Source organism: Notolepis coatsorum (assembly GCF_963971535.1).
Source record: "Notolepis coatsorum genome assembly, chromosome: 8".
NCBI classification, from domain to species: Eukaryota; Metazoa; Chordata; class Actinopteri; order Aulopiformes; family Paralepididae; genus Notolepis; species Notolepis coatsorum.
In genome coordinates this window covers 64,875,553-64,903,463 of record NC_140172.1, presented here as the reverse complement: position 1 = coordinate 64,903,463, position 27,911 = coordinate 64,875,553, and the positions used below count along the sequence as shown (strand labels likewise).

The 27,911-nt window shown below is 43.7% G+C and overlaps 1 protein-coding gene across 1 annotated transcript; it reads left to right on the top strand.

Moving 5' to 3' along the window:
• Positions 1-13,642: 13,642 nt before the first annotated feature.
• On the top strand, positions 13,643-16,815 carry epd (ependymin; the record flags this gene model as incomplete). The annotated part of the gene is made up of 6 exons (XM_084320444.1): positions 13,643-13,718; positions 13,931-13,962; positions 14,087-14,224; positions 14,321-14,507; positions 15,379-15,460; positions 16,692-16,815. The coding sequence occupies 6 exons, from the start codon at positions 13,643-13,645 to the stop codon at positions 16,813-16,815; spliced, it is 639 nt and encodes a 212-aa protein (XP_084176570.1).
• Positions 16,816-27,911: the final 11,096 nt, after the last annotated feature.

The following is a 27,911-nucleotide window of genomic DNA, read 5'->3' as shown; positions in this document are numbered from 1 at the left end:
TCTATACCCCCCACAGACCACCTCCCCCCACCGGTCCAAGCAAGACCTAGCAACCGGGAAGGAGCAGCATATCCTGTGGAGAGGCTAAACCAGAGACTACAAGCACTGGATGACCTAACTGAAGACGAAGAGGAAGAGGAGGAGAACCACGCCCGACGACAGCACAGTACTCTACCGGACCAGGAGGTCCGGTACAGCCCAGGCTATACTCCCGCGGAGCTGCGCTACAGACCCCCGACTCTATACACGGGTGAGCATGACGCACGACCCGCACCGAGAAACAGCACCTGGACAAGCGGGCCATGGTACACTGCCGGTACCAGCCCATACCAAGGAGCGGGAGGAGACTCGCCTAGGAGGCCTCTCCCCCAACGCTCGCCGATGTATCCACAGTCAGCGTCATACATTGGCACGCCTATGGTACCCGACTTCACCCAAGAGAACCGGGCCCAGTATACAGAACTCTGCATGTGTCTGGAGACCATGTTGGTGGATGTATTGGATGAACGCCATAAATACGCCATCCTACTGAAGCACTTAAAGGTACCCCGCGCACATAATATAGCGCTCGCCTACGCGACTTCCACCACCCCATACACAGCAGCGCTGGTAGCATTGGACCAGAGGTATGGGCGCATATGGGATTACGTGATCCAGGAGATCCGACACATCGACCGCTTACCCCCAGCAATAGACAATCGAGCACTGGACGACCTGTCCATCAGAGTGCAGTCCCTGGTAGGGATGTTGGGAGCGCAGAGAGAGAAGGGGAGGCATGAACTTTACGCCAACTCAAATGTGGAAAGGATCTTGGAGAAGCTGCCGCCCGCTCGACAGGAGCGTTTTAGGCGGCAGAGAGACCACCGAGACCCGAATGGCCCCGAACCGAACCTCCTCGATCTAGCAGACTTCCTGGCGAGAGAAGTCAGCAGCCTACGGCTAGATACATTCGGACGGAGCACCCCTGGCTCCAGAGAAGGAACCAGACGACTAAATGATGGAAGAAGATCGGTGACTGTGATGCACCAATCGGAGTCAGTACCGAGCAGCAGGAGCCACAGTACCCCCTCCAGAACGGAGAAGTGGAAGATAGTGTGCCCCTACTGTGAGAAAGAACACTGGCTAGCGCAATGTGACTCCTTCCCCAAGCTGAACGCGGAGGAAGCAAGTCAATGGATAAAGTCCAACAAGCGCTGTTTTCGCTGTGCGCGCTCACACATGGCAGCCGAATGCCGCTTAAAGAAAAGGTGCACCAAGTGCGATGGAGCCCATCTGGACATACTTCATGACAGTAACAGACGGCGCCCTTCACCCGCACCATCCAGCAGCAAAGCGAGCGTCATGTACATCGATCCCGCCAGCAGCAGTGGAGCCCGAGTACTCCTAAAAGTAGTGCGTGTGACACTACGCTACCAGAATAAAGTCCTGGACACTTACGCCGTCCTCGATGACGGGTCAGAGAAGACCCTTCTGCTCGCCTCCGCTGCGGCCCAGCTAGGGCTGCGGGGAAGCGAAACCCAAATGACAATTCGGACAATAAGACGAGATTTGAAGACGATAAAGGGCGAGAATGTCTCATTCTCTATCGCAGCAAGCGGCCAGCCCGAGCGACGGTACCAGATTACAGACGCTTTCACCAGCCAAGAAATAGGACTGTCGCGGTACACATACCCCGTCGCCAAGCTGATGGAGAAATATGCACATCTGCGCAAGTTACCGATCCCGCTCATAGACAATGCTATGCCGACCCTGTTGATAGGCTCCGACCATGCAGACCTCATTGTCCCGATAGACCGGGTTCATACCGGACCCCGAGGCTGTCCTGCAGCAGTCGAGACCCGTTTGGGATGGACTCTCCAAGGCCCGCTCGCCAAATCTCTCAACCGAAGTACAGCCACTAGATGTCTCCACTCCCGAGTCACAGAGGGAGAAACCGCACTCCTGCAACACGTAGAGCGGCTATGGAGCTTGGAACAAATGCCCTTTAAGAATGGAAAGAAAGACATTCGCTCTAAAGATGACATTTACGCCATTCACCTCCTCGAGACAGGGACCAAGAGAGTCCCGGTCAACGGCGTGTTGAGATACGCCACGCCACTCCTGCGGCGAGAAGGAATGCCTACTTTCCACGCCAAGACAGACGCCACAGAACGGTACCTGCTGAACACGGAGCGGCGCTTAGCCAAGAACCCCGCCCAAGAGAGTGTATACCGCGCTGAGATTGAGAAGCTCATCACAGCGGGACACGTCACAAAGATGGACATTAAAGAAGCTGACCAGACCACTGAATCGTGGTACGTGCCTCACCACAAGGTCCATCACAACGGTAAAGACCGCATAGTATTTAACTGCAGCTACCAGATCGGATCCCAAAATCTGAATAAAGAGTTACTGCCCGGTCCCACACTCGGCCCCTCCCTACTCGGCGTTCTACTCCGCTTCCGCCAGGAAAAGGTGGCCATCAGCGGGGACATTAAAGGAATGTTCCTGCAGGTGAGATTAGTAGAGGAGGACAAGCCCCTGTTACGGTTCCTATGGAGAGAGAAGCCAGGAGATGAGCACCCAGCCATCTACCAATGGGAAGTCCTCCCCTTCAGAACGACGTGCAGCCCCTGCTGTGCTACATTTGCACTACAGAAACATGTAGCAGAGGACCCAGCAGCGGACGAAGAGGTCCGACACAGCGTAAAGAACAGCTTCTACGTAGACAACTGTCTACAAAGCCTTTCAACCCAGGAAGAAGCCGAGGCTCTCCTGATTAAACTCCGCGCCTCATTGATCAAAGGCGGCTTTGATCTCAGGCAGTGGGCCAGCAGCGATCCGCAAGTACTGCGCAGCCTCTCCTCCGAGGACAAGGCAGCCAGCAGCGAGACCTGGATGGCTACAATCCCGGGAGAAGCCCAGGAGATGACCCTGGGATTGGTGTGGCGATTCAAAACAGATTCGCTTCACTACAGACACAAGCCCCTGACTACGGAGCAGGGAAGGCCGGCGGCGGCGCCGACCACCAGACGGAGTGTGTACACAACACTCGCCCGACAATATGACCCGCTAGGATGTATTCTACCGTACACCACCAGGGCAAAAATGATTGTACGAGCATTGTGGGACAAGGACCAGGGCTGGGACGACCCCATTCCCGCACACCTTGCATCCACCTGGAGAGAGTGGGAGGGCAGCTCTGGCTGCAATTGTAGCTTACCACCACCGGAATGACTGTGTATGAACGAATAATGGACTCTGTACGCGCTCTGGGGTCCTCGTGAACATGAAGAGCGCTATATAAATCCAATCCATTATTATTATTATTATGGAGCTCCACTCACTCCCAGGCGTTAATATGCGCCGAAGCTACTTCCCACCCACGGTGAGGCCAGAGACATGTAAAATGGACTTACACGTCTTCAGTGACGCCTCAGAGGTCGCATACGGATCAGTAGCCTACTTGCGGGCCCAAGAAGAGGGGGGAGAGATCTACACAGCATTTGTCCTCGCCCGCTCGAGAATAGCCCCACGCAAGCAACAATCTATCCCACGCCTAGAGCTCTGCGCAGCCCTAGCCGGAGCGCACCTAGCCACGCTCATCCAACGTGAGCTCACCATACCGGTGTCTAGAACAATCCTGTGGTCAGATTCCACGACAGTACTCGCCTGGATCAAATCGGACTCATGCAAGTACAAAGTCTTCGTGGGAGTCAGAGTCACCGAGATTCAAGACCTAACCGAAGAGTTAACCGGAGAAACAGAGTGGCGCTACGTTGATACAAAACAGAACCCAGCTGACGTCATCACCCGGGGAATGCCCCTAGATGACCTCACCCGTCGCAATGTCTACAGTGACGGCCCAGCATTCCTAAAGCTCCCGGAAGGAGAGTGGCCCACGCCTATCCCGAGGGAAGCCAGTCAGGAGGAGGCTGAGAACAAGAAGCCTGTGTTCTGTGGATTGAGCACTGTTATCTCCGCAGACCCCAACATAGATGATTGCACTACCATAGAGAGTGCACAACAAAGGACATTCCTACTGCACTACCTACCGTCTCTACAGACCCGCCAGAAGTGGGTAAAGGAGAGAGACAATTTGACAGAAGGAACAGTCGTCATGATTATTGATCAATCACTGCCCAGAGCTATGTGGCCGGCCGGCCGCGTAAGCAAAGTGATCACCGGTGCCGACGGCAAGGTCCGAGCAGCTGAAGTGCTTGTCCAGGGTCGCACTTACACCCGTCCCGTGGCGAGGCTCATAGAACTGCCCCGACTCCCAGACACAATCGATGATGACCATGACCCATAACCCTATGACTTTGTGAAGTTGACTGACCCCTACAGCAAACCCTTATGTGTAAATAGACAACGCGATTAATCTGTCTCTGCTTAACTGATTAGGTCTGGGACCAATCAGGGGGTGGCTGTTGTGAAGGGCCAGATTAAACCGAATATATATATTTATTTGTATATATATATTTAATTGTATTTGTATATTCTCTAATATTCCCTGATATCCCTTGTATATTCCTTGTACAATATGCATTGAATATCCATTCTAGCCTACTGAACATCCCATAATAGTCTCCATTCTACTATTGGTCGAGACCTTGGTGCCAGGCTGCCATACCCCCCAGACCCAGTTCAAACGTACCGCTCAACATGTACGAACAAGTCCTAGTTCCGCGTAGGAATCTGGCTACCGCACCACTAACGGGACTATTTGTTCATAGTGCGTATATATACTGCGCTACTAAAGTAGGACTTCCTTTTTAGTCCAGTTTCTTACCCTCCAATAGAGTGACAGACGTAAAGCCTCCCCGCGACGCCACGTGTGGGAGTAAGGCCAAGTTCGGCCTACCATCGGTATTGAGACATCGTGTATATTAATATTTGACACTATATCGTCGAGTTGGACGTAGTCTATTAAGCTAATAATAGTCTATTCATATGTAGTGCTTCGTGCGGTGAGAATACTATCGTAGTCAGTACCCCATCGTTTCGGGCAGAGAACTGGCTGCTTATCCAGGGTGGCCGACCCCATGTGAGGCTGCACCCGAGGAGCCCCAGAGCCGACGAGCGAGTGGACCTGCATACCGGATTATTCTACCGACGACAGCCCGCCTTCCCAGGCACGGATTATGCTTTGTATACAGTGATTATTCTATGGATAAAGACCAACACTGCCGTGTGTTGGAAACCCCCCCCCCCGGAGAGGACGACAGGTGAGGAGACGCTCTACACGACGAGGTCGCTTCACGTCTCTCCATCGTGGACCGAAGGAAGCCGGCCCACAGAGAGTCCAACTGCTTTCATCTGTGGATCGAGGATCGCTGAGGCACCGAGCCGCACAACCGTGGGTTCTCCCAGGATACCCTCGGCCAGACGGATACAGCCAGACTCTACCCCCCCCCCCCTTCTCCAGTTGTCTTACAAGCGACCGGAATTCCCCCCTAGTGTATCCAGTTCTATAATCATTAAAGTATCATTGCTATTATTCCTTAACTATTCCAGGTCGTATATGTACCACCTGCGCCTTCAGAGATTGGACATTCTCTATTGATATACCGACGAATACTCTTTGCCATAAAAGTGCATACTATTTCAATTCATAAATGTAATTAAGTGATTAAGTGCTTGCTCTACACACCATTGCTGTGTAGGAATAAATACATACTTCGACTTCGTACATTTGTGTTGGATCCGTTTCATCTACGTGAGAGTGTTTATCATAATATATTTATGCCGAGTACTGGGTGGCCGAATATAAAGTACAAAGGTAGTGGTAGTAAGTATCATATCTAGTAATACAGTCAGGGAATTGTACCCCTCAGTTACAGATATTATTAATGAATTAAGTTTTGAAGTGCATTGCAAAACATTCCATGTTTCTGGGGTACATAAGCTAAAACAAGCAGTAACCTATGGGGAATACTTTGATAGGTTTGTTATTAGGCTAGTATATCAATAAAGAGGGAATAATTGCAATATGTATTTGAATTCATCACAATAGACGGGCCGATCTCCACGTCCTCCTCTCTCAGCCAGGGCATACTTGAACAAACAGCAGACTAAGCTTTTTTTTTAAAGGCCGATAAGAATCATCAATCCCCCTCCCCGCAGAACTCAACGGCCCAACTCTGGACTGCTTCAAGAAACTCCTCAAAACTCATCTCTTTAACATGGCCTTTGACCTCTAGCTGATACTTAATGTTGTGTGTCTGTCTACCATGTTGTCTCTTGTCTGTTATTGCCCTATGTAAAGTGGCCTTGGGTCTCATGAAAGACGCTGTATATACAATTAAATTATTATTATTATTATTATTATTGTTATTATTATTATTATTATTATAATAATAATAATAATTATTATTATTATTATTATTATTATTATTATTATTATTATTATTATTATTATTATTATTATTATTATTATTATTATTAATACATTGATGACTTTGAATCCACAGCAAAATAAGTAACTGCAATGCGATTACCATTACATTACTCACAGTAATGTTACAGGAGAAAGTAATATAGAGTAATATCTGCCCAGTACCACTACCTACTGTATACAGATGATATACACTTCCCTCAATAATAGTTTAAATGGTCAATGGTAAATGGCTGCATTTATATAGCGCTTTTATCCAAAGCGCTTTACAATTTGTTCCTCACATTTGACCCATTCACTCACATATTCACACACCGATGGCGGAGGCAACCATGCAAGGTGCCAACAACCTGCACATCGGGAGCAGTTAGGGGTTAAAGGGGAACTCCACTTTTTTTGGAAATTAGCTTATTTAACATCTTCCCTGGAGTTAGACAAGAAGATGCATACCTTTTTTGTCTCTGTGCGTGCATTTTAGCTTTGGGAATAGACGCTCCGTTAGCATAGCTTAGCTTCATCACTGGAAGTGAGGCAGGACAGTAGCCTTACAGTGCCTTACAGTGTATTGCAAGGTCTGACATTGACCAAACTTGATATGCATGACCTTGGTGGGCTCTAGGTCAACTCCTGAAAAGGGGGTCAATGTCAGACCTTGCAATCAAAAGTTAGGGGGCGCACTGAAATTATGGCAAGGGTTATTAGCCCCCTAACTTTTGATTGCAAAGTCTGACATTGACCCCCTTTTCAGGAGTTGACCTAGAGCCCACCAAGGTCATGCATATCAAGTTTGGTCAATGTCAGACCTTGCAATACACTGTAAGGCACTGTAAGGCTACTGTCCTGCCTCACTTCCAGTGATGAAGCTAAGCTATGCTAACGGAGCGTCTATTCCCAAAGCTAAAATGCACGCACAGAGACAAAAAAGGTATACATCTTCTTGTCTAACTCCAGGGAAGATGTTAAATAAGCTAATTTCCAAAAAAAGTGGAGTTCCCCTTTAAGTGTCTTGCTCAAGGACACTTCGACACACTGCTCGGGAGGAGCGGGAATCAAACCTCGATTACTAGACGACTGCTCTCTACCTCCTGAGCCACTGTCGCCCCGTTTAGCATTAATACACGTCACTAACCCCCTTTTTTTATCCACTTTTTCTCCTTATTTTTCAATTTTTTCTCCCATCCCAATTTCGCCTCGCCAATTCTCCCTTTGTTTCTCCCCTCCCCTGTCTCGAACGTTGCTAGACTATGCCTCCCACTGGTCGGCTGCAGTGAGCACCAAGCCTTGCATCACATGTCCCCTCCGGTACACGAGGAGGCAGCTGTCGCATCTTTTCACCTGAACAGCGCGATCTCTCAGTGGCGAGGAGTAACGCGTGGGAGGCTCACACTGCCCCCGATACTTCCTGATTCTGCTGTACAGGCGCACCAACCGACCTGTAGGAGTCGCTGTCCACAACGTCCAATCCCCACCCACCGGCTTTCCCACCCCTAACACTGCCAATTGTGTTAGTATCAACGACCAGCCAAGCCGGTAGCAACGCCGAGAGCTGGGCTCGAACCCAGCATCTCCTGCGTTAGTGGCGAGCGCCTTGCCCACTGCGCCACTTAGCCGCCCACACGTCACTAATCCTAAACATCAAATTGTTTGCTTGAAAGCAATGAACATTTATTACAAGCTTGACCTATTATAAATCTTTGCAAATGCATCCGCTCTAAAAAGCTGTGGTCAACTGAGGATGGCAGGATAGGCTGCAACTCTTACAGCATGAACGTGGTTGAACTTGCATGTAGAACCACCAGGGGGAGGGGAGCTCCAGTAGCTCACCACGTACCGCGAGCGCTATTTCAGCGCCGTGGACAACCTTGCTCGTCACGGATCTGGGGTTTAGCGAGTTCGAATCCCGGACTGCAGCCGTGCCTTTCCCAGAGTGTCTTCCCCCCCATCTGAACCCTTTCAGCCTGTTTCTGTCGGTCGTCCTTGACCAGAATAAATGCGATAAACGTATAAAAGAGCCAGGGGAATGGCCAAAGTTAAAAAAAAAAAAAAAAAAAAAAAAACACCAGGGGCTTTCTGTTTCTGTTCAGATTTATGCCTAACTTGTCTCGAACTGAGACTCCTTTTAATCCCTTGGATGTTTTATATATTAGATTAGATTATATAAAAATGTATTGTCATTACTCATTATACAGCACAAGTACAGTTCAACCAAAAGAAGTTTGGCATCCAACCAGAGTGCAAATGTAACAGTACAATGCAATAGTAATATACAACATACAGGTTATTAAACTGGATATAAAATATATAAATGAGTACTTCTGAGTAATAGTGCTACTCAGATAACTGTGAATCAGTTGCCCACAAAGAGATGTGTTTGTATTTCACAACCTATTCTGAACTATACCAGCCATATTATTATAATAATAATAATAATAATAATAATAATAATAATAATAATAATAATAATAATAATAATAATAATAATAATAATAATAATAATAATAATAATAATAATAATAATAATAATAATAATAATAATAATAATAATAATAATAATAATAATAATAATAATAATAATAATAATAATAATAATAATAATAATAATAATAATAAAACTAAAACGAATACTGAAACTAATAAAAAACTAAACTAAAACTAAACATTTTAAAATAATTTAAACAAAACAGAAACGAGCAAACCCACTCTGGAAACGAACTGATTGATTTGAAAGCAGAAAACTATACAAACGAAATAAAAATAAAAACCAATGAAAAATACAAAACTATAATAACCCTGCCTTTAATGCCAAGAAACAACATTGCGTCCTTCACAATGGCACTATTGCTTCACAATGTCACTATTGCTTCAGTGGAGGAGAGAGGCCAGTGTGTATATTTCTCAACACAGCTGCAGCCAGAGAGACGCTGTCGGAGTAGATGGATGTCAAAGCCTTTGCTTTTTGCACACCAAAAGCCTTCAGATTGATGGCTAAGCACATGAAACCTGGGCCACTGAATAGTGAGTGCACAAAATTAGATTAGATTGATTAGATTAAAATGTATTGTCATTATACAGCACAAGTACAGTACAACGAAAATAGGTTTGGCATCCAACCAGAGTGCAAATGTAACAGTAAAGTGCAATAGTAATACACGTTATTAAACTGGGTTTAAAATAGAATAATAGTAATAGTTGTATGTAGCCTATATAAGAAGTATATAATAACATGGTTTACATGTTACAAGTAAAGGAACGGGCAGGGCTGTGGGGTGTGGAGTGCGGAGTATGTCACCGAGTTCTCAAACCAGTTGAAAAACGGAAACGGTTGAACATTTCAGAAAAATGAATAATAATAATTTCTCAATTTATAGTCAGTTTTCCTCCTCACAACTCCCTTCTGGGATTGCTTATGGACTATACAATCCATGCTGTAAAGTGCATAGTACAGTTTATAGCAGACAGGAATGTGATATAGAAATTTCACCAAGGCATGTAAGGACATTGACATAGTGAGAAAAGGTCCATTTGAGTAGAACAACAACGCTCTGTGTGGATTACCCCCTGCTAGGAAATACCACGTGTGTTTAGACAGATGCTTGGTGTTAGAGGCCAGCATTTCCTAAACTGTAAAAAAAAGAAAATCCTCATCTTAATTAAAGGAAGGGTTAACTTTTGTTGTACCCAGGCCCTATTCAAACATGTTAAAGGAAGGATTTTCTTTTTATCCAGGTCCTATTTAAACATTGTCTGGCATGATGTTGATTAGTGCAGGCCATACATTTCACTAATCACTTGTGTATGAGAAACTTAGTACTGTGTTTCAAGTTTCAAGTTTCTTTAATAGTTGTCATACAGAAGTACAGAATACTTTTGTACAAAATGCTTCTTACTGTTGCGCTCCAGAGACTGTGCATGACAAGATAAGTATGAAATAAAAACATAGTAAAAATTAGAAGTAAAAAAAAAGAGGTCACAGTGTTCAGTTTAGACATATGTACAATGTTCGTAGACGTAGTTACCATACAATATACAATACTGTGCAGTGTACTAATATACAATACTATATAGTGCAAGGCATAAATGGACGAGGTGCAGTGTAGGTACAATTCACAGTAGGTGTACGAGTTGTAGTGCAAATCCTTTATCAATAAATATAAAGTGTAAGTGTGTTTGTGTGATCTAAAGTGTGGAGAGTGGGTGCTGCAGTGTGTTGTTTGTTTGAGTGAGTGTGTGCGTGTGGGTGTGTGTGCTGTGTGCATTTGATGGTTGTTGCATAGTGATTATTGTTCGTTTAGCGATTATTGTTCGTTTAGCAGCCTGATGGCCTGGGGATAGAAGCTCCTTCTGAGTCTTTCTGTGCTCGCCATAAGACTCCGGTATCGCTTGCCTGACGGCAGCAGTTCAAAGAGGCAGTTGTTCGGGTGGCTCGAGTCCTTAATAATTCTCTTAGCCTTCCCCTTGCACCGCTTGTTGTAAATGTTCTGGAGGGTGGGAAGCCCCCCTCTAATTGTGCGTTCGGCTGAACGTGTCACTCTTTGTAGTCTGCTACGGTCTTGTGCAGTGCTATTCCCAAACCAGGAGGTGATGTTGCCGGTCAGGATGCTCTCTATTGTACATGAGTAGAAGTTCCTAAGGATCTTCTGACTGACTTGGAACTTCCTTAGGCGCCTGAGGAAGTAGAGGCGTTGTCGTGCCTTCTTCACAACACTGTCAATGTGTGTGGTCCATGTCAAGTCCTCGGATATGTGGGCTCCGAGGTACTTGAAACTGTTCACTCTCTCAACTGGTGCCCCGTCGATGCTGAGGGGGCTGTAGTCCTTGACCCCCGACCTCCTGAAGTCCACAATCATCTCTTTTGTTTTGCTGACGTTCAGGGAGAGGCAGTTCTCCTGACACCACTGTGACAGGTTCTCTACCTCTTCCAGGTAGGCCCTTTCGTCGTTGGCAGAGATCAGGCCCACCACTACTGTGTCATCAGCAAATTTGATGATGGTGTTGTTGTTCCGCTGTGCTACGCAGTCATGTGTGTACAGGGAGTAGAGGAGGGGGCTCAGAACACAGCCCTGGGGGGCCCCTATGTTGAGCGTGATGGATGAGGAGGTGCAGTTGCCGGCTCTTACCACCTGGGGTCTGCCCGTCAGGAAGTCCAGGACCCACTGGCACAGGTCATAGTTCAAGCCCAGGTCCCTGAGCTTGGCTATGAGTTTGGAGGGGACTATGGTATTGAATGCTGAGCTGTAGTCGATGAACAGCATTCTCACATAGTTCCCCTGCCTCTTATTAATAATAATAATAATAATAATAATAATAATAATAATAATAATAATAATAATAATAATAATAATAATAATAATAATAATAATAATAATAATAATAATAATAATAATAATAATAATAATAATAATAATAATAATAATAATAATAATAATATTTAAACAATGTTTAAATAAGGCATGGATAAAATAATTAAACAATTTAAATAATTAAATCTAAAAGATAATAGATTAGATTAGATTAGATCAAAATGTATTGTCATTATACAGCACAAGTACAGTACAACGAAAATAAGTTTGGTATCCAACCAGAGTGCAAATGTAAAAGTAAAGTACAATATACAATGTACCTACAGGTGATGTATAAAATATGTAAATTACTACTACTGAGTAATAGTGCTAATCAGATGTATGTACAGAGTTGTAGTATTAATATGTACAGTGATACAGGTATAAAAACACTATGGTAAGTCATACTGGCCAGCAGCGTAAGAGTATAGGTTATGTACAGATATATAATATCTACAGATACTGTATATGAAAAGGTTTATATGTGGTTATATACTATGTGGATAGATATATATACGGTTAGAATAAATAAATATATATACACGGTATATACAGCATTATTGTACATGCTATAATACAGAGTTATATGGGTTATATGCAGGTGTATACATAGGTGTGTAGAAGGATTATATGCAGGTATATTCAGACAGATATGGATATATATACTGTATATATATGCAGTAAATATAAATATAAATGTATATATACTGAGAGCTGTGGCCCTCATTAACTGAAGTGGACACACTGGTGCTTCGCCACACATCAGCCCTTGTACCCTGCAACTCTACCACCCCTGTATATATTCTGTATATAACTGCAATATGAGATAAAGTCTGTGTATAGACTGTCAACGTACAGCAAAGATATTCTTTCCACCCCTGCAAATATTTTCTATTGTTCTGTATATTCTGTACAGTATACTGACACTATTTATTTATGACATCATGTTTTAAATCATTATTCTCATGATAATAATAATAATAATTAATAATAATTGTTAATGATAATGTAATTTAACAAGATTAAATTACATATTATTTATTTAAAGTAATTTGAATGACATTAGTATCGTAGTTTACAATCATGATTAACATCATGATTAAATATATGTATTTTATAAAAAATGTGGTCAAAGGAATATCAATAGCCTATATGAATAGGAGGCAAGAGTTCACATTGTATGTATATTCAGTGCCTATGATTCAGGGTAACAGACTTTAGTATATGTATGTATGTTTACTTTGTATGTATATTCAGTGTATATGAATCAGGGTAAAAGACTAGTAGATATATGTATGTTTATGGTTTCTCACTGTGAATTTTGTGCATATTAATATATACTGTATTATGTAATATATATTGTACTATGTATGATTATGATTAAGAATATGGTTTGTATATTAATGTGTTTGAGAGAAAGGATATTGTCACTCTCTGATTTTAATACCACTTGGTTGTTTTGTCTGTAAATGTCTATTGTCATGTTTAATGTCTAATATCTAATGTCTATTGTCATGTTTATGTCATGTTTATATGTTATGTGTTTGACCCCAGGAAGAGTAGCTGATGTTCTGCATCAGCTAATGGGCATCCTAATAAAATCATACATTTCAAATAGTGCATGACATTTGTATCCTTAATCTCACCATCAAAATACCTTTCCCCCTCAAACATGCTTCTGAGTAATCGCTAGATTTTCTAAAGTAACAGTTTACTGTGTTTTTCTCAGTAACTGTAACGGATTAGTTCCCAGTTTTTTACAATTTAATTACTTAGTTACATGTAATCCGTTACTAGCCAACCTTGGTCCTCAGCCCTATAAAAGCAGCACTACCCCCATGATCCTAGACACTAGATGCACTTTTGAGTTGTGTTTGTTAACTTCAACTTGTGTTCTCTGAATAGTGACCATCTCCACTCAAGAAAGATGTATGCAGCCGTCGCCACCTTCATCTTCATGTGTATCGGTGCCACCACCCTTGCAGACCACCACAAGCCTTGCCGTAAGGATGTTTGGTTTAACCATTTGTGTAATTTGGATTTTGAAATAATGCTTAGTTTGCTGTATTTAATGTATACCAATGTGAATCAATTAGGAACTGTTCTCTTAGTTCAACTGTGTCCCTATTTGCCATAACAATGAAAGACCTTATTTCTGATCTGTGTTTTTATGTGAGGTATTCAGCTTTGACAAACTGATCTTGTTTTCTTTTAGATTCACCAAATATGACAGGGGTCTTGACAGTGGTGAGTTTCCCTATTTTGAATTCCAAACCAGAACCCCATTGACATTGTCTTGGATTATTTTTTTTAATGATTTTATCTCCCTCTCTCTCTCTCCTTCTTGCTTCGCATGTTTTAATGAAACCAGTACAACATAAAAAGTGAGACACACGTCACAGGTGACTACGCGTATGATCACGTGGCCAAGAAGCTGCGGTTCAAGATGAACGAGACCAACAGCTCCAACGTGACGCTGAGCGTGGATGTGCTCATGTGTTTCGAGGAGGTAAAGTGATGAGAATGATCAGAGAAAGATCACAATTCTGACAGAACAAAGGCTTGGTTATGTTTTTAATCCGAATTGTTGTTCTCCCCTCGGCAGGGAATCTTCTACGAGATCGACAGCAAGAACCAAAGCTGTGAGAAGAAGGCTCTGCAGTCAGTCCTGCACCCTCTGGCGATCCCCTCTGATGCAGAGTTCCAGTCTGAGATGTTTCTAGGGAGCACGACTATCGAAGACGAAGGGCTCAAGATCAACATATGGACGGGGGCTGTCCCAGAGACGAAAGGTACGAGGATTATATAGAATCCTTCTGACGAGACACCGGGCAGGTCCCTCTGACGTTTTCAGATCATTGAATAGTGTGGGCCGTGCGAGTGATGTGTAACACCGGTACTGTAAAGAGCTTACAAATCAAGTCAAGTGTTCCTTTATTAATCCCCTTGGGGAAATTCAAGTGTCATAGCAGCATGGGAGGGGTACAGGTAGGTAGGATAGATAGTAATAATAATAGAACATAGAACAAAGTGTAAGTAGTAATGATAACATTGATAACAGTAGTAATAGTGAACAATAGTGAGTGGCAAGATTCAATCAGACGGTATTAATAGTGGGTGCAGTGTTTATTATTAAGAGTCAGAAAGTTCAAAACAGTTCTCAAGTTCACCAGCCGTTAGCTCTCCAGCAATATGTTGAATATACGATGTCTGTTCTAAAACAGATTCAAAATGGACGACGGTGATTGTCGGAAAACTTAATACAGTATATCGACACAGACTCTTAGGGGGGAAAAGGGATGCCGATTGATATAGAGATGTTGCACAAACCAATGGCTTTCCTAGTTTCTCTGATAGATTATTCCATGGAAAAACAGTGAAACAAAGGAATGTAAAAAAATAAAAATAAAAAATAAAATACTAACCTTCTTACTGTCCTCTACTATCAGGCACTCTTCCTAATAAACTAACATGTCTCTCTCTACTACTATGCACTCAACACTGCAGCACTCAAGTTTTTTTACACAGCTGATAGAGTTGTACCCTTCCTGCTGACTTGTCGTACAGAACTTATAAGTCACTTTGGATAAAAGCGTCAGCTAAATGACAAAATGTAAATGTAAATGTAAGTGATAATGTGTGTTTCTCTTTCTGTCATTCCAGCCCATTACACTGTGTCCTCAACCATGGGCTGCCTGCCTGTGAGCGTCGTCTACACCACTGACACAGTGACACTCCTAGTCAGGTTGGTGCTTTTATGCAAGTTGTCGTTGCCAGGTGATATACAGCGATTCATTATACATTTCTATAATATTTCACTATAGAAATACTATGGTGAATTAATACAGTACTATCATACAGTAGCATTTACAACGGTATTTCTGCGGTAGATCTCTATGTGTATATATGGATTATATCATGTGTGTATGAAGAAAAAATAAAGTACAGAAATACTATAGGTTTTTACCAGTGTTGGAGAGTAGTAGTACATGTAGCTCAATAGAGACGGTCTATATAATGAGGAGATGGATCACTCTGTGGTTTTGGATGGTGAAATCCAAAACACTAAAGATGGCGGCAACAAAGAAAGTACACAAGAAAAGAAACATATTCATAGAAAATTATTCAATGTGATGTGATTGTATGTTGAGTAAAACTATAATCTACTTAATCTTGAGGTTTAAAAGATGTTTAAAATGAATCACGATCTCTGCTAAAAGAATGGGAATTGTGCAGTGAGTGGTAACTAAGGACTCTGTGGCAGGTGGCGCTGGGAAAAAAGGCTTTTCCCCCCCAAATTTTCCTTTTTGAAGTTAACCATTCTGTGTTGTCAGTAATTTACCAGTGACTTCAAACATGAAATAAAAACAACGATGTGTGATGATATGGACGACTCACGAGATAGAGGTCATGTCTTGTTAACTACATTTTGCAGTAGTAGGGTGGTAGTTTAACTACATGCAAATAGTTGTTTGTTCAGTAGTTAACTACTTTGGGTCATGTAGTTATGGTAGTTAATTACATGTTTTCCCAAAACGTTCGCATTTTCCTGATTCCACCTCAGCTAATGCGCCCGGTTCCTCTCCTTAAAACACACCCTCAGACATGTGAGGTTTTGCTTTCCTCTGGTCACTAAATTAAACACACCCACGTTTGACTCTGTCACTTCCATTGTTGCCACGCGAAGACTATTTGTATACTAATTTTATGTCTGCACTTCATGCATTGCTTTTATTCTGTCAATGTTATGCTCATTTTATGCCTATGTCTATTTTATGTCCATTTATGTCTACTTTACTGCTGTGAATGACTTTGGGCTGCAATTCTTGAATGAAAGGTGCTATACAAATAAAGTGTATTATTATTTTGAAATGGTGAATAGCTGTCGACTGCTGTGACACATTCAGTTCAGGAGAAACAAGCTGTAATGCATCAACTGTATTCAAGCTAAATGGAATATCTTTTGTCTCTCACAGCAACTTGAACACAGAGACCGAGATCAAGGATCCAGATTTCCTTACCTTGCCATCTTTCTGCGAGAGCGAAGTTGCGGACGAACCCGAAGGAACAGTGAACAATTTCTTCAACCTATTCACCTAGAAAGAACCTCACCAGCAGAAGAGCCAAATCTTATGGGAGTGTGGTCGACCAAAACTCACATTTCTCTCCTTCTCATGTCTTGAGTTTTGCATGATACCTTCACAGCATCATATTATTTGTGTTATCTTCCACTACACTATGAAGAGATGGATTTTGAATTAATTCATTTTTCATGTAATTGAGGGAAATGTGATGTGATGTATTATTGTATAATTAGCCCTAATTACTAACAACTGTTTGGTGGCTCTTCAAGTTGGTACTGCTTACAAAACCTGTAAGAAATACTTAATGGAATAAAACAAAAAATTAAGCTGCTATGGTTTAAGGAGTTTTATTTCTCAACAATCTAGCTTGTGTTCTTTTTCTTTTTTTATATTATTATTGTAAGAGTACATTAATTAACCTTAGTTAATGCAGTAATAAGCATCAATCAACAGTTAAATAATGTCTCTAGTAATCATTCACTAATGGTGTGGATCAGGGATGTGCACAGGACTTTAGAAAGGCAGGTGCCCGAAAAGAGAAAGGGCATCAATTATTAAATGCAATGCGAGCGCGCACAGCGTGCGAGCCCGATTTTTGGGGTTAATACAAGTCTATGGTACATTCAGTTTCACCGATAGATGTCACCAAAACTACATAGTGTCCCTTTAATAACACAATATGCGCCCAAGACCAACAGCTGCGGGCGGCATGCCGAAGAGAGAGAGAGAGAGAGAGAGAGAGAGAGAGAGAGAGAGAGAGAGAGAGAGAGAGAGAGAGAGAGAGAGAGAGAGAGAGAGAGAGAGAGAGAGAGAGAGAGAGAGAGAGAGAGAGAGAGAGAGAGAGAGAGAGAGGGAGAGAGAGAGAGAGAGAGAGAGAGAGAGAGAGAGAGAGAGAGAGAGAGAGAGAGAGAGAGAGAGAGAGAGAGAGAGTATGCTGCGTGATTTTCCTAGCACTAGCAGCAGACAGGGAGGGGCTGGGGAGGGGTGATCTGGCGACGTGTTTCATGAGAGCCGCGCATCTAACAGAAACTATCAAGTAGGTCCAAGCTTTTGCATCACTACGATTAAGGCATCACAACACATTAAAACACATTTTGCTGGTTAGTGTTTGTCCTTGTATTTAAAGATATATCCATTAATTATGAATTGATAGCACTATACATTTCCATAATGTTTTGAATTGTTAGTGTTTTAATTCTCTTTTAATTTAGTTGTTTAAGAACTCCTGGTAAGTTAGTGTGATAGAAATGTGTTTGTATTTTGCGTGTATGTGTCTTGGTGTGATCAAAATGTGTGCGTATGTTGCATGTATGTGTCTTGGTGTTATACAAATGTGTGTGTATGTTGTGTGTATGTGTCTTGGTGTGTTTGAAGCTCTGCAATGTAGTTTTGGGAACAAAAACATGACCTGTAGTATAATGTTTCAGTGGTTCTCTATAAAGTGCATATGCTCACAATAAAAGGCAAATACAAAATACTGTGAACTGTTACCACAAACAAATGAAAATAAGGGAAAAAAAACTACTGTTGATATACATCTGGTGTAAGATTAAGTAATGGATGAAGAGAAATACAAAATACAACAAGTAAACCCTGCATCGACAGCATATAGTCAATGTTTCTAAAACTGTTCGGGACAGTTGACTATCAAAGTTGAAATACAAAATACAACAAGTAAACCCTGCATCGACAGCATATAAATACTGCTGGGAATGTAACAGAAACGTTAGGTTATGACTATAACCAAGTTCTGTTAACACTAGTGGACGCTCAGCGTCTCATTGCATATATCTCGCTTCAGCGTATATACACTGAATAAATTTCAAAATGTACCTTTAAATGCCAGCATTCATCTGGCCACACCCCCATCCGCTTACCTACATAAGCAGGGGTGGTGCCACACACTCATCTCCTTCCCAACAAATTTCACCACAATGAAAAATCAAGGGCCGCAGTGGCGTCTAGACGCTGAGCGTCCACTAGTGTTAACAGAACTTGGTTATAGTCATAACCTAACGTTCTGTATCACACTAGCTCCCGCTCAGCGTCTCATTGCATAATAGGAGCTGAGCGGGAGCTAGAAGCTCGACAAATGTACCCCGCTGAAGCCCCCCACAACCATCAGATCAGGGAGGACCGAGCCCCCCCGACCCCCCCTAATGGAGGGCACCCCCCCTATTGGAGGCTTCACGGGAGGGCGACGGACCCGACCGTGCGAAGAGGCACTCAAGCAACTCAACGCACAGGGTGAGCAGACCGTGGCTTGACCCCACGACTACACACACGCACAACCCGCATGCCACCCGGGAACGAACGGAGGGAACAACCTCGTTACTGCCCCCAGAATCACGGGGTCAAGGGCAAACCCAACCCCGTGGCAAGGCCGTAGCAGCGGAGCGCGAAGGAAGACCCAGACCCACCAAAGGGACTGGACCCCCTGGAACGGGGGCCCGGAGAAGTCCATGATGCCAGCATCAAGACCCCACCAGGTGGGCACTTAGTGACCCCGCCCCCCACATCGCCAGAGTATTCGGACAAAGGCCCCTCAGCCGAGCGGGCCCTGTCCCCCCAATAGTACACCGCCTGGCACACTGACCCTGCAGAACAGGCAGTCAGCATGGCCGTAAGCACACAAAAAAGGTTAACCAACGGAAGCAGGCAGCGCACCGGGGAAAAACCAGGCAACAGGCTGTTAACCCTAGCCTGGAGACTGCGGACGAGACAGGCGCCAGAGGGGACAGCTGGACACAGCCGCACCGGCGGAAGGGGCGTAAGCTGGCGTTGTTGCATGACCAAGCCTCCATTTAAAAAAAAACCACCCAGAGAGGTTTAGGCAGAGAAGGCTGACACGATTGGCAGACGTCATGAACGTGCAGGGGCACCCTCAACCGGTGAACCCGGGAGTTGACACTGCTCCAACACACCAGGGAATCAACCACCTTGGTGTTACCCAATGCGGTGGTTGTTCCTATAACCCCTCAAGAAAAAAACTCCAAAACACACCTGCGGGTATACACCGGCTATACCGCAGTACAAGTGTTTCAGTTTTCAAAAAAGGGTTAACCCAGGCCTACGGGTCGACGAAACATGACTTCGGACCGGGCCCGGCGATACGGGAAGCACAGGGTCACCAGAAGAGGTCAAAGACCACCCCAACAGGCCCCTCTTCGCCATGCGTGAGAGAGGAGCGAAAAAGAATGGAGAACCAGCCCCAAGCATACCGTACTTGGTATTCCCAGGCGGTCTCCCAACCAAGTACTAACCAGGACCAACCTGTGTAGCGGCCGAGATCTGACGAGATCGAGCGTGCACAGGTTGGCATGGTCGTAAGCCATTACGACAGTGCTGAGTAAAAAATTTACCCAACCAGGGTCTCCATAGCGCTTAACCCTGTGACACCCGGACCGACCTGGCATTTTTCCCCCTGAAAAAAGCCCAAGTCCCTCAGGGTACCAGAACAGCAGATCTGCATCCCCGGCGGACAACGGGTTCAACTGATCCGGACCAGCGTGACCAGAACCAGTCCCGTGCCCTAACCACGCCGACATGCCTACTCCAGGAGAAGGGGCAGATATGCGTGTTGATCTTAAACATGAAAAGAAGGCGCCACCCAGACGTTCGGGCGAACCGCGCCCGGTGGCCCACCCCCAGGGCGTGAGACCCCTCTACATATGTTCAGATCCATTCCGTCATCATCCCCCAGATATGAACGAGAATCCGTCGATAACCAAACCAGGTCGTCGGATTTGGTCGTCGGAAGAGGAAAAACCTCCATCCCAGTTGCTTTATAAAAACGCCGTTTTAACCTCAAGCAACCAAGGCGTGCCAGTCAGTCGCCTGTTTACAGAACACCCCGAGCTAGCACTATACGTGCGTCGGGACACACCCACATCAATGAACAGGCTATTTAGACCTGTCATTGAATCCCCAAGGCGCCCAGGGGAACGACAAGAGGGGTGTGATACTTCCTAACTCCAACTCTTTTTAATAGAAAAGAAGGAAGCACCAACAGTATGTATCCCAGTCTACACAGCCGGGGTTAAAAAAAATTCACATTTTTACATCGCACCACCCTCCCATAGGAAGGAGACAGGAATCCCCAGAGAGACTGCCCACGCGAGCTGTACAGATTGAAAAGAATATATTGCACCTTGAGCCATGTAAAAAATTGGTTTTAGGGCTCTCCGGGGAGGAGGCACTGAACCCATACACACTCAATAATCTAATTGAATCGAATACATACACAATAGAGTAGGACTCCTTCTTGAGGGTCCACTCACCTTGACAATCTGAGGAGGAGGCTCTGTACTCTGAAGGAGGCTCCCTCACATGGAAGGAGAGTCCCAACTCACAGAAGGCCCGAATAGGAGCTTGGTGAGGAGGAGCCCTGACCACCCCCCGAAACAGATCCATCACATGGACCTGAACAGCACACGGAAGACCTACCAACAGAGACGCGCACAGTGACGTACTCTATGGCGGGGGAATTTCTGCGGTGCACACGCCCAATATTCCAGGCCGTGGGACCAGGAAACTCCCCCCCCCCCCCCCCCCCTCACCCTGTAACGTGCCGAACCGCAACGTGACAGGAACCTTGAAGGACAGGTGGGTTTACCCCTGACCAACAGAAAAAAGGGGGAGGAAAGGTTACCAGTTCACCCCTTTACGACCCCACACCCATGATACGATGTAATGACAAAAAGAGAGTATGACACAGTCATAGTCAGCTCCATGAAGCGTCTGACAGCTTCACACAGCGCATGAGCTAACCTGCTATCTGATTTTTACTAAGGAAAAAACACAGAATAGAGAGGGCTCTCCAAGAGCCCCGGTACCAAACTTACACATGTGCTTCTGTGGCCAGTCCAACCCAGTTGTAGGTCACATGACACACACAACCCATCATCACCTACAAAAAATGGCAAAAACAGAGGAACGCCGTTTTTCATAATGAGAGAATACATAATTCTCGATTAGTATCGGCCACAGGCCTTGCTAAGCACACACGAAAGCGACCAAACAATCTTTTCTTTTAGGAAAATAAAGTTTCTCCAGCAGTTTTAGCACAACCTCAGCAATCAAGCTAAGGGTTACATCGTATCCCTACCACACAGTGACACAATGTAGTGCAACAACATGTCTGAGAGGAGGATGAAGAAGTCCCCAGGGAACCGGGGGGAAACACAATCCTCCTACTTTACCCTTAATACGGCCAGTTAAAACAGGAAAACCTGTTAATATGTGAACACACTGTTCATTGTCATTACAGGCTGAGAAAAGAATCATTCTTTACTCATTTGTCACTAAGCATAGCTTTATAGGTTAGTTAACCCCCTTAGTTGTGAGTACACGGTACATATAAACACACATGATGTGTCTCAACACAACAAACCAGATCATTTTCACATCTGTAACAACAACCCGATTTGCATGGAGAAGCTAAATACCAGTGACAAGACAATTCACACATAACTCGCGTCGTATCCTAAATGTAGTGCAGCAACACTCGTTTTGGAAAACATCGTTATTTACAAAACATTTAGAAGGGAAAGCCAGAAGAAGTGTACAAGGTCTGGTCAGGCCTTGCCTACCTTGAGCGCAGATCAAGCGAAACTGCAGTCTCTTAACAAGGCACCGTAGTAAACACAGCCGTACTGTGTTGTCGACCTGGGCAGCGTCGCCGCTCCATCCCGCCGCTACGGTCCCCCTTGTTGACGCAGTCCTTGCCGGCCTGGCTCAGGGCAGGTTCGACGAACATCCTCTGTCAAAGATGACGTCGTAGTTAAGAGTGTTAAAAACATGTTATCGTCACAGTACGTTCAACAGTGTAGCATTAAGCTAACGGCCGCTCTCGGCCGAAAGCAACAAGCTAACGTTCACCCAGCCTAGTGACACAACAGGCCTGATAAACACAGCGAGCTAGCGCAGCAGCTAACAGCTGACTGGCTAACACAGTAGGCCACAACTAGCACGCAAGCTAAGCAGCCACCACCTGAACTCGTACACAACGATACAACAAGTTACACTTAGACAGGCCGCCGTTCTGAAACCCTCCTCACTTTTTAAGAGAAAAGAGAAACAAGATGTTAACACAGTTTTACAACGGTGATTTTACCAACACCCGGCGGTGCCAGCACAATTCCCATCATTCTGGTCTGTAGCTGGCTTGAACACAGATCTTCCGCTAACGAACATCTATGCCCATATTTCCTCGTGAGGAATACTCTCATTTGGATATGAAAGACGGGGCCTACACGGTGACAGAGAAAAATCCACTTGTCCAGAAAACACAGGGATCACCAGTGTTAATGGTCGTGGCCCACTAGTTAACTAATGGGCTTCAGACCAAGGTCTTCTGCTGTTGCCTAAGAGGCTGAACAAAAGACCCTAGTCTGGGGCCGGTGTTCGTAAACATTGTCAGCTAGCCCCCGTAGCACTAACAGACAAGTGAAGCTTGCAAGCAAAACATTACTCACCAACCTGGAAAACACCGCTTCTCACAACAGCGGCGCGTCCTACAGTTCAGCTGTGCTGAAGGTTTTACCGCAACCAGACACAGCAAAGAACTGTAGTTGAGAGCCATGTAGCGGCGTGCTCCCCATACGAACCCGGTGGAGGTTTTAGAATGATCACCATCTTCCAGACACTCCAGTGATGCAGACAATATCGCCGTATTTTCTCGAAAATAGTGAGAGAGAAAATAAAGATATGATGTCAACGTATCTCCTTGTTCTTCCTTTCCTCAGAGTAAATATTTTTCTCCACATCAAGTGGGCATATGAGCAGCACGTTGCTTGTGATGAAATTTGAGAAGGAGATGAGTGTGTGGCACCACCCCTGCTTATGTAGGTAAGCGGATGGGGGTGTGGCCAGATGAATGCTGGCATTTAAAGGTACATTTTGAAATGTATTCAGTGTATATACGCTGAAGCGAGATATATGCAATGAGATGCTGAGCGGGAGCTAGTGTGATACAGAACTATCAAGTAGGTCCAAGCTTTTGCATCAATACGATTAAGGCATCATAACACATTAAAACACATTTTGCTGGTTAGTGTTTGTCCTTGTATTTAAAGATATATCCATTAATTATGAATTGATAGCACTAGTACATTTCCATAATGTTTTGAATTGGTTAGTGCAGTAGATATTTCTATTATAATTATAGATCAGAGCTTTAATAATGTAACTAATGGACTTGATTTGACAATCATGTGCTCAGTGATGCACAGTGATCAGACTATATATGCATCACTGTGCCTCACTGCATCACTGAGCACAGAGTGACGGTTACCATCTTCCTGGACTTTTACTTTTAAAACAACATTGTCAATATTACACTTATAAACTTAATGTAGATCTCTATTTTTTACTGTATTTATATTAGCATGTACATACATTACATAGGAAATGTGAATCCCGGACCGTATTTTATTTTATTCTTTATTCTTAGGCAATTTTTTGTTCTTATTTGTGATTTGTTTTGTCTACCTAAATGTTTACTGTGAACAATTTGTAGTGCCAAATTTCCCTCGGGATGATTAAAGTATTTCTATTCTATTCTATTTATGTTACAGGGTTAGGTGCTGGGAATGTAACAGAAACTATCTGTTGTCATGGTGATTTAGACAATCGAGCGTCGGGGAATGGAAAGGTCCGGCTTAAGTCAGGCTATGCTGGAAATTATCCGGCTAACTCAGTTAGCCAGGTACGGGGAACGGGGCCCTGCTGGGAGCACCAGTGCGACAAGGGAAAACATCCAGTCACACAGCTCTGAGTTTTGGTTGCAAAATGCGACAAACAGGCGCACCCTGGAGCCCTGGTTACACTATAAATACTAACTGGATAGTTGATGATACATTTAATTTCATTATCTGAAATATTCTAAACTCATTAAGTCTGCTATAAGCCATTATCCCTTTGTGTGCGATTATTATTTTCTCACAGTAGTGTGTATATATAAAGTTTTTTTTTTTTTTTTTGCTTAAGTGGATAAACACAGTACTGTGCAAAAGTCTTAGGCACCCAAGAGTCTTTATATAAATTGTCTTGCAGTAGACTACTCATAGTACATTTTTAGAAACTTTTCATTTAATTATTTTTGAAAATAAACATGTTGCAGGGACTATTATAATCATCATATTTGCGTGACTGTATGCATCAAAGGGTTAAATCAAGCATTTTTAAGTGCTTTAGAGGAAATGTCAAAATATTGTGTATCATGGTATAGCCAAAAATATCGATCATTTATTTGAGGCCATATCGCCCAGCCCTATATGGTATATACAGCATTATTGTACATGCTATCATAGTTATGAGATGTATATATTATATAAGTAGGTATATAGAGGAATTGTATGCAGGTATATTCAGACGAATGGATATATATGCACTAAATATAAATGTGTGCGTCTGTGTTACTACCAGTGTTGTGCTAGTTACTGAAAAATAGTAACTCAGTTACTTTACTAGTTACTTCATTTCAAAGTAACTTCGTTACTGTACTAGTTACTTACACCCAAAAGTAATGAGTTACTGTGAAAAGTAACTATTTAGTTATTTAAAAAAAAAAAAAAAAAAAAAAATTGCTCAAGTCCCATGCCCCATATACTCAAAATCGGTTGATCAACTTGACAGTTTCCATTCACATCACCGAACTCTGCTAAGCAATGTGGTCTAGAGCGTTTCATTATATATTCCCTCCCCGCTGTATGTATATTTCTCTCCCACCCACCCACCCCCTCCTAATGTACAGTCCCCTCCCCATCATATGTATATACTCTGTCAGGATCTAGGGGTAACAGTACTGTATATTTGAATACCGCTTATGTCACAAATGTATCAGTACTAAATACCTATATGTCCCTATGCCATAAATGTCATGTATGTTGTGTATGTCATAAATGTCTATATGAATTGAAAATGGGGGACCCTGATGGAAACAAGACAAACGTCTTTCTCAGGTCTGCATCCCCTTAACAATTGTATGTATTGAGCCGTACTGTATTGTACCCATTCTGCAATCTGTTAAATAAAGTTTTCATTCATTCATTCATAGGTCCAAGCTTTTGCATCACTACAGATTAAGGCATTCTTTAACAGCATAAACTGGATTTAAAAGGCAAATACAAAATACTGTGAACTGTTACCACAAACAAATGAAAATAAGGAAAAAAAACTACTGTTGATAAACATCTGGTGTAAGATTAAGTAATGGATGAAGAGAAATACAAAATACAACAAGTAACTTGAACTTACTTGAACAACAAGTAAACCCTGCATCGACAGCATAGGTAAATACTTCACCTACAAACATAATACTGTTCTGACAGCACAACAGTATTGGTGTAATGAAGAGATTTGCTGAAAAATAGAAAAACTTTAAGTGCGTATGTTTATAAAAAGCAATGAAATAAATTATGTAATAACAACAGACGGCGAGGTGGTGCAGGTTTGATTGAGACATTTTGATAGCAGGTGATCTTAAAGGAAAACTCAAACATTTTGGGAAATTAGCTTATTTAACATCTTCCCTCGAGTTAGACAAGAAGATATATAACTTTTTCTCTTTGCATGCATTGGGCTTAGGGAACGCCTGGACCGTTAGCCTAGCTTAGCTTCATCACTGGAAGTGGGGCAGACATCTAGCCTAGTTCACTACAGTCAGGAAATATACTCCAAATACAATCAAAATACAACTCCCAAACGTTCCTGTAAACATGTTGTGACCTGTGTATTTACCACGTCTCCCAGTCACACAAGTCTCCCAGTCACACAAGTCTCCCAGTCACACAAGTCTCCCAGTCACACAAGTCTCCCAGTCACACAAGTCTCCAAGTCACACAAGTCACACGAGTCTCCCAGTCACACAAGTCTCCAAGTCGCACAAGTCACACGAGTCTCCAAGTCACACAAGTCACACAAGTCTCCAAGTCGCACAAGTCACATGAGTCTCCAAGTCACACAAGTCTCCAAGTCACACAAGTCTCCAAGTCACACAAGTCACACAAGTCTCCAAGTCACACAAGTCTCCCAGTCACACAAGTCTCCCAGTCACACAAGTCTCCAAGTCACACAAGTCACATGAGTCTCCCAGTCACACAAGTCTCCAAGTCGCACAAGTCACATGAGTCTCCAAGTCACACAAGTCTCCAAGTCACACAAGTCTCCCAGTCACACAAGCCTCCAAGTCACACAAGTCACACGAGTCTCCCAGTTACACAAGTCTCCAAGTCACACAAGTCACACAAGTCTCCAAGTCACACAAGTCTCCCAGTCACACAAGTCTCCCAGTCACACAAGTCTCCAAGTCACACAAGTCACATGAGTCTCCCAGTCACACAAGTCTCCAAGTCGCACAAGTCACATGAGTCTCCAAGTCACACAAGTCACACAAGTCTCCAAGTCACACAAGTCTCCCAGTCACACAAGCCTCCAAGTCACACAAGTCACACGAGTCTCCCAGTTACACAAGTCTCCAAGTCACACAAGTCACACAAGTCTCCAAGTCACACAAGTCTCCCAGTCACACAAGTCTCCAAGTCACACAAGTCACACGAGTCTCCCAGTTACACAAGTCTCCAAGTCACACAAGTCACACAAGTCTCCAAGTCACACAAGTCACACAAGTCTCCTATTCACACAAGTCTCCAAGTCACACAAGTCTCCCAGTCACACGAGTCTCCAAGTCACATGAGTCTCCTATTCACACAAGTCTCCAAGTCACACAAGTCACACGAGTCTCCAAGTCACACAAGTCACACAAGTCTCCAAGTCACACAAGTCTCCCAGTCACACAAGTGACTTGGAGACTTGTGTGACTGGGAGACTCGTGTGACTGGGAGACGTGGTAAATACACAGGTCACAACATGTTTACAGGAACATTTGGGAGTTGTATTTGGAGTATATTTCCTGACTGTAGTGAACTAGGCTATGTCTGCCCCACTTCCAGTGATGAAGCTAAGCTAGGCTAACGGTCCAGGCGTTCTCTAAGCCCAATGCATGCAGAGAAACGAAAAAGGTATGTATCTTCTTGTCCAACTCCAGGGAAGATGTTGGAGTTTTACTTTAAGATGCCTCGGCGGCGCATAGAATAAGTGGGCCCAATGTCT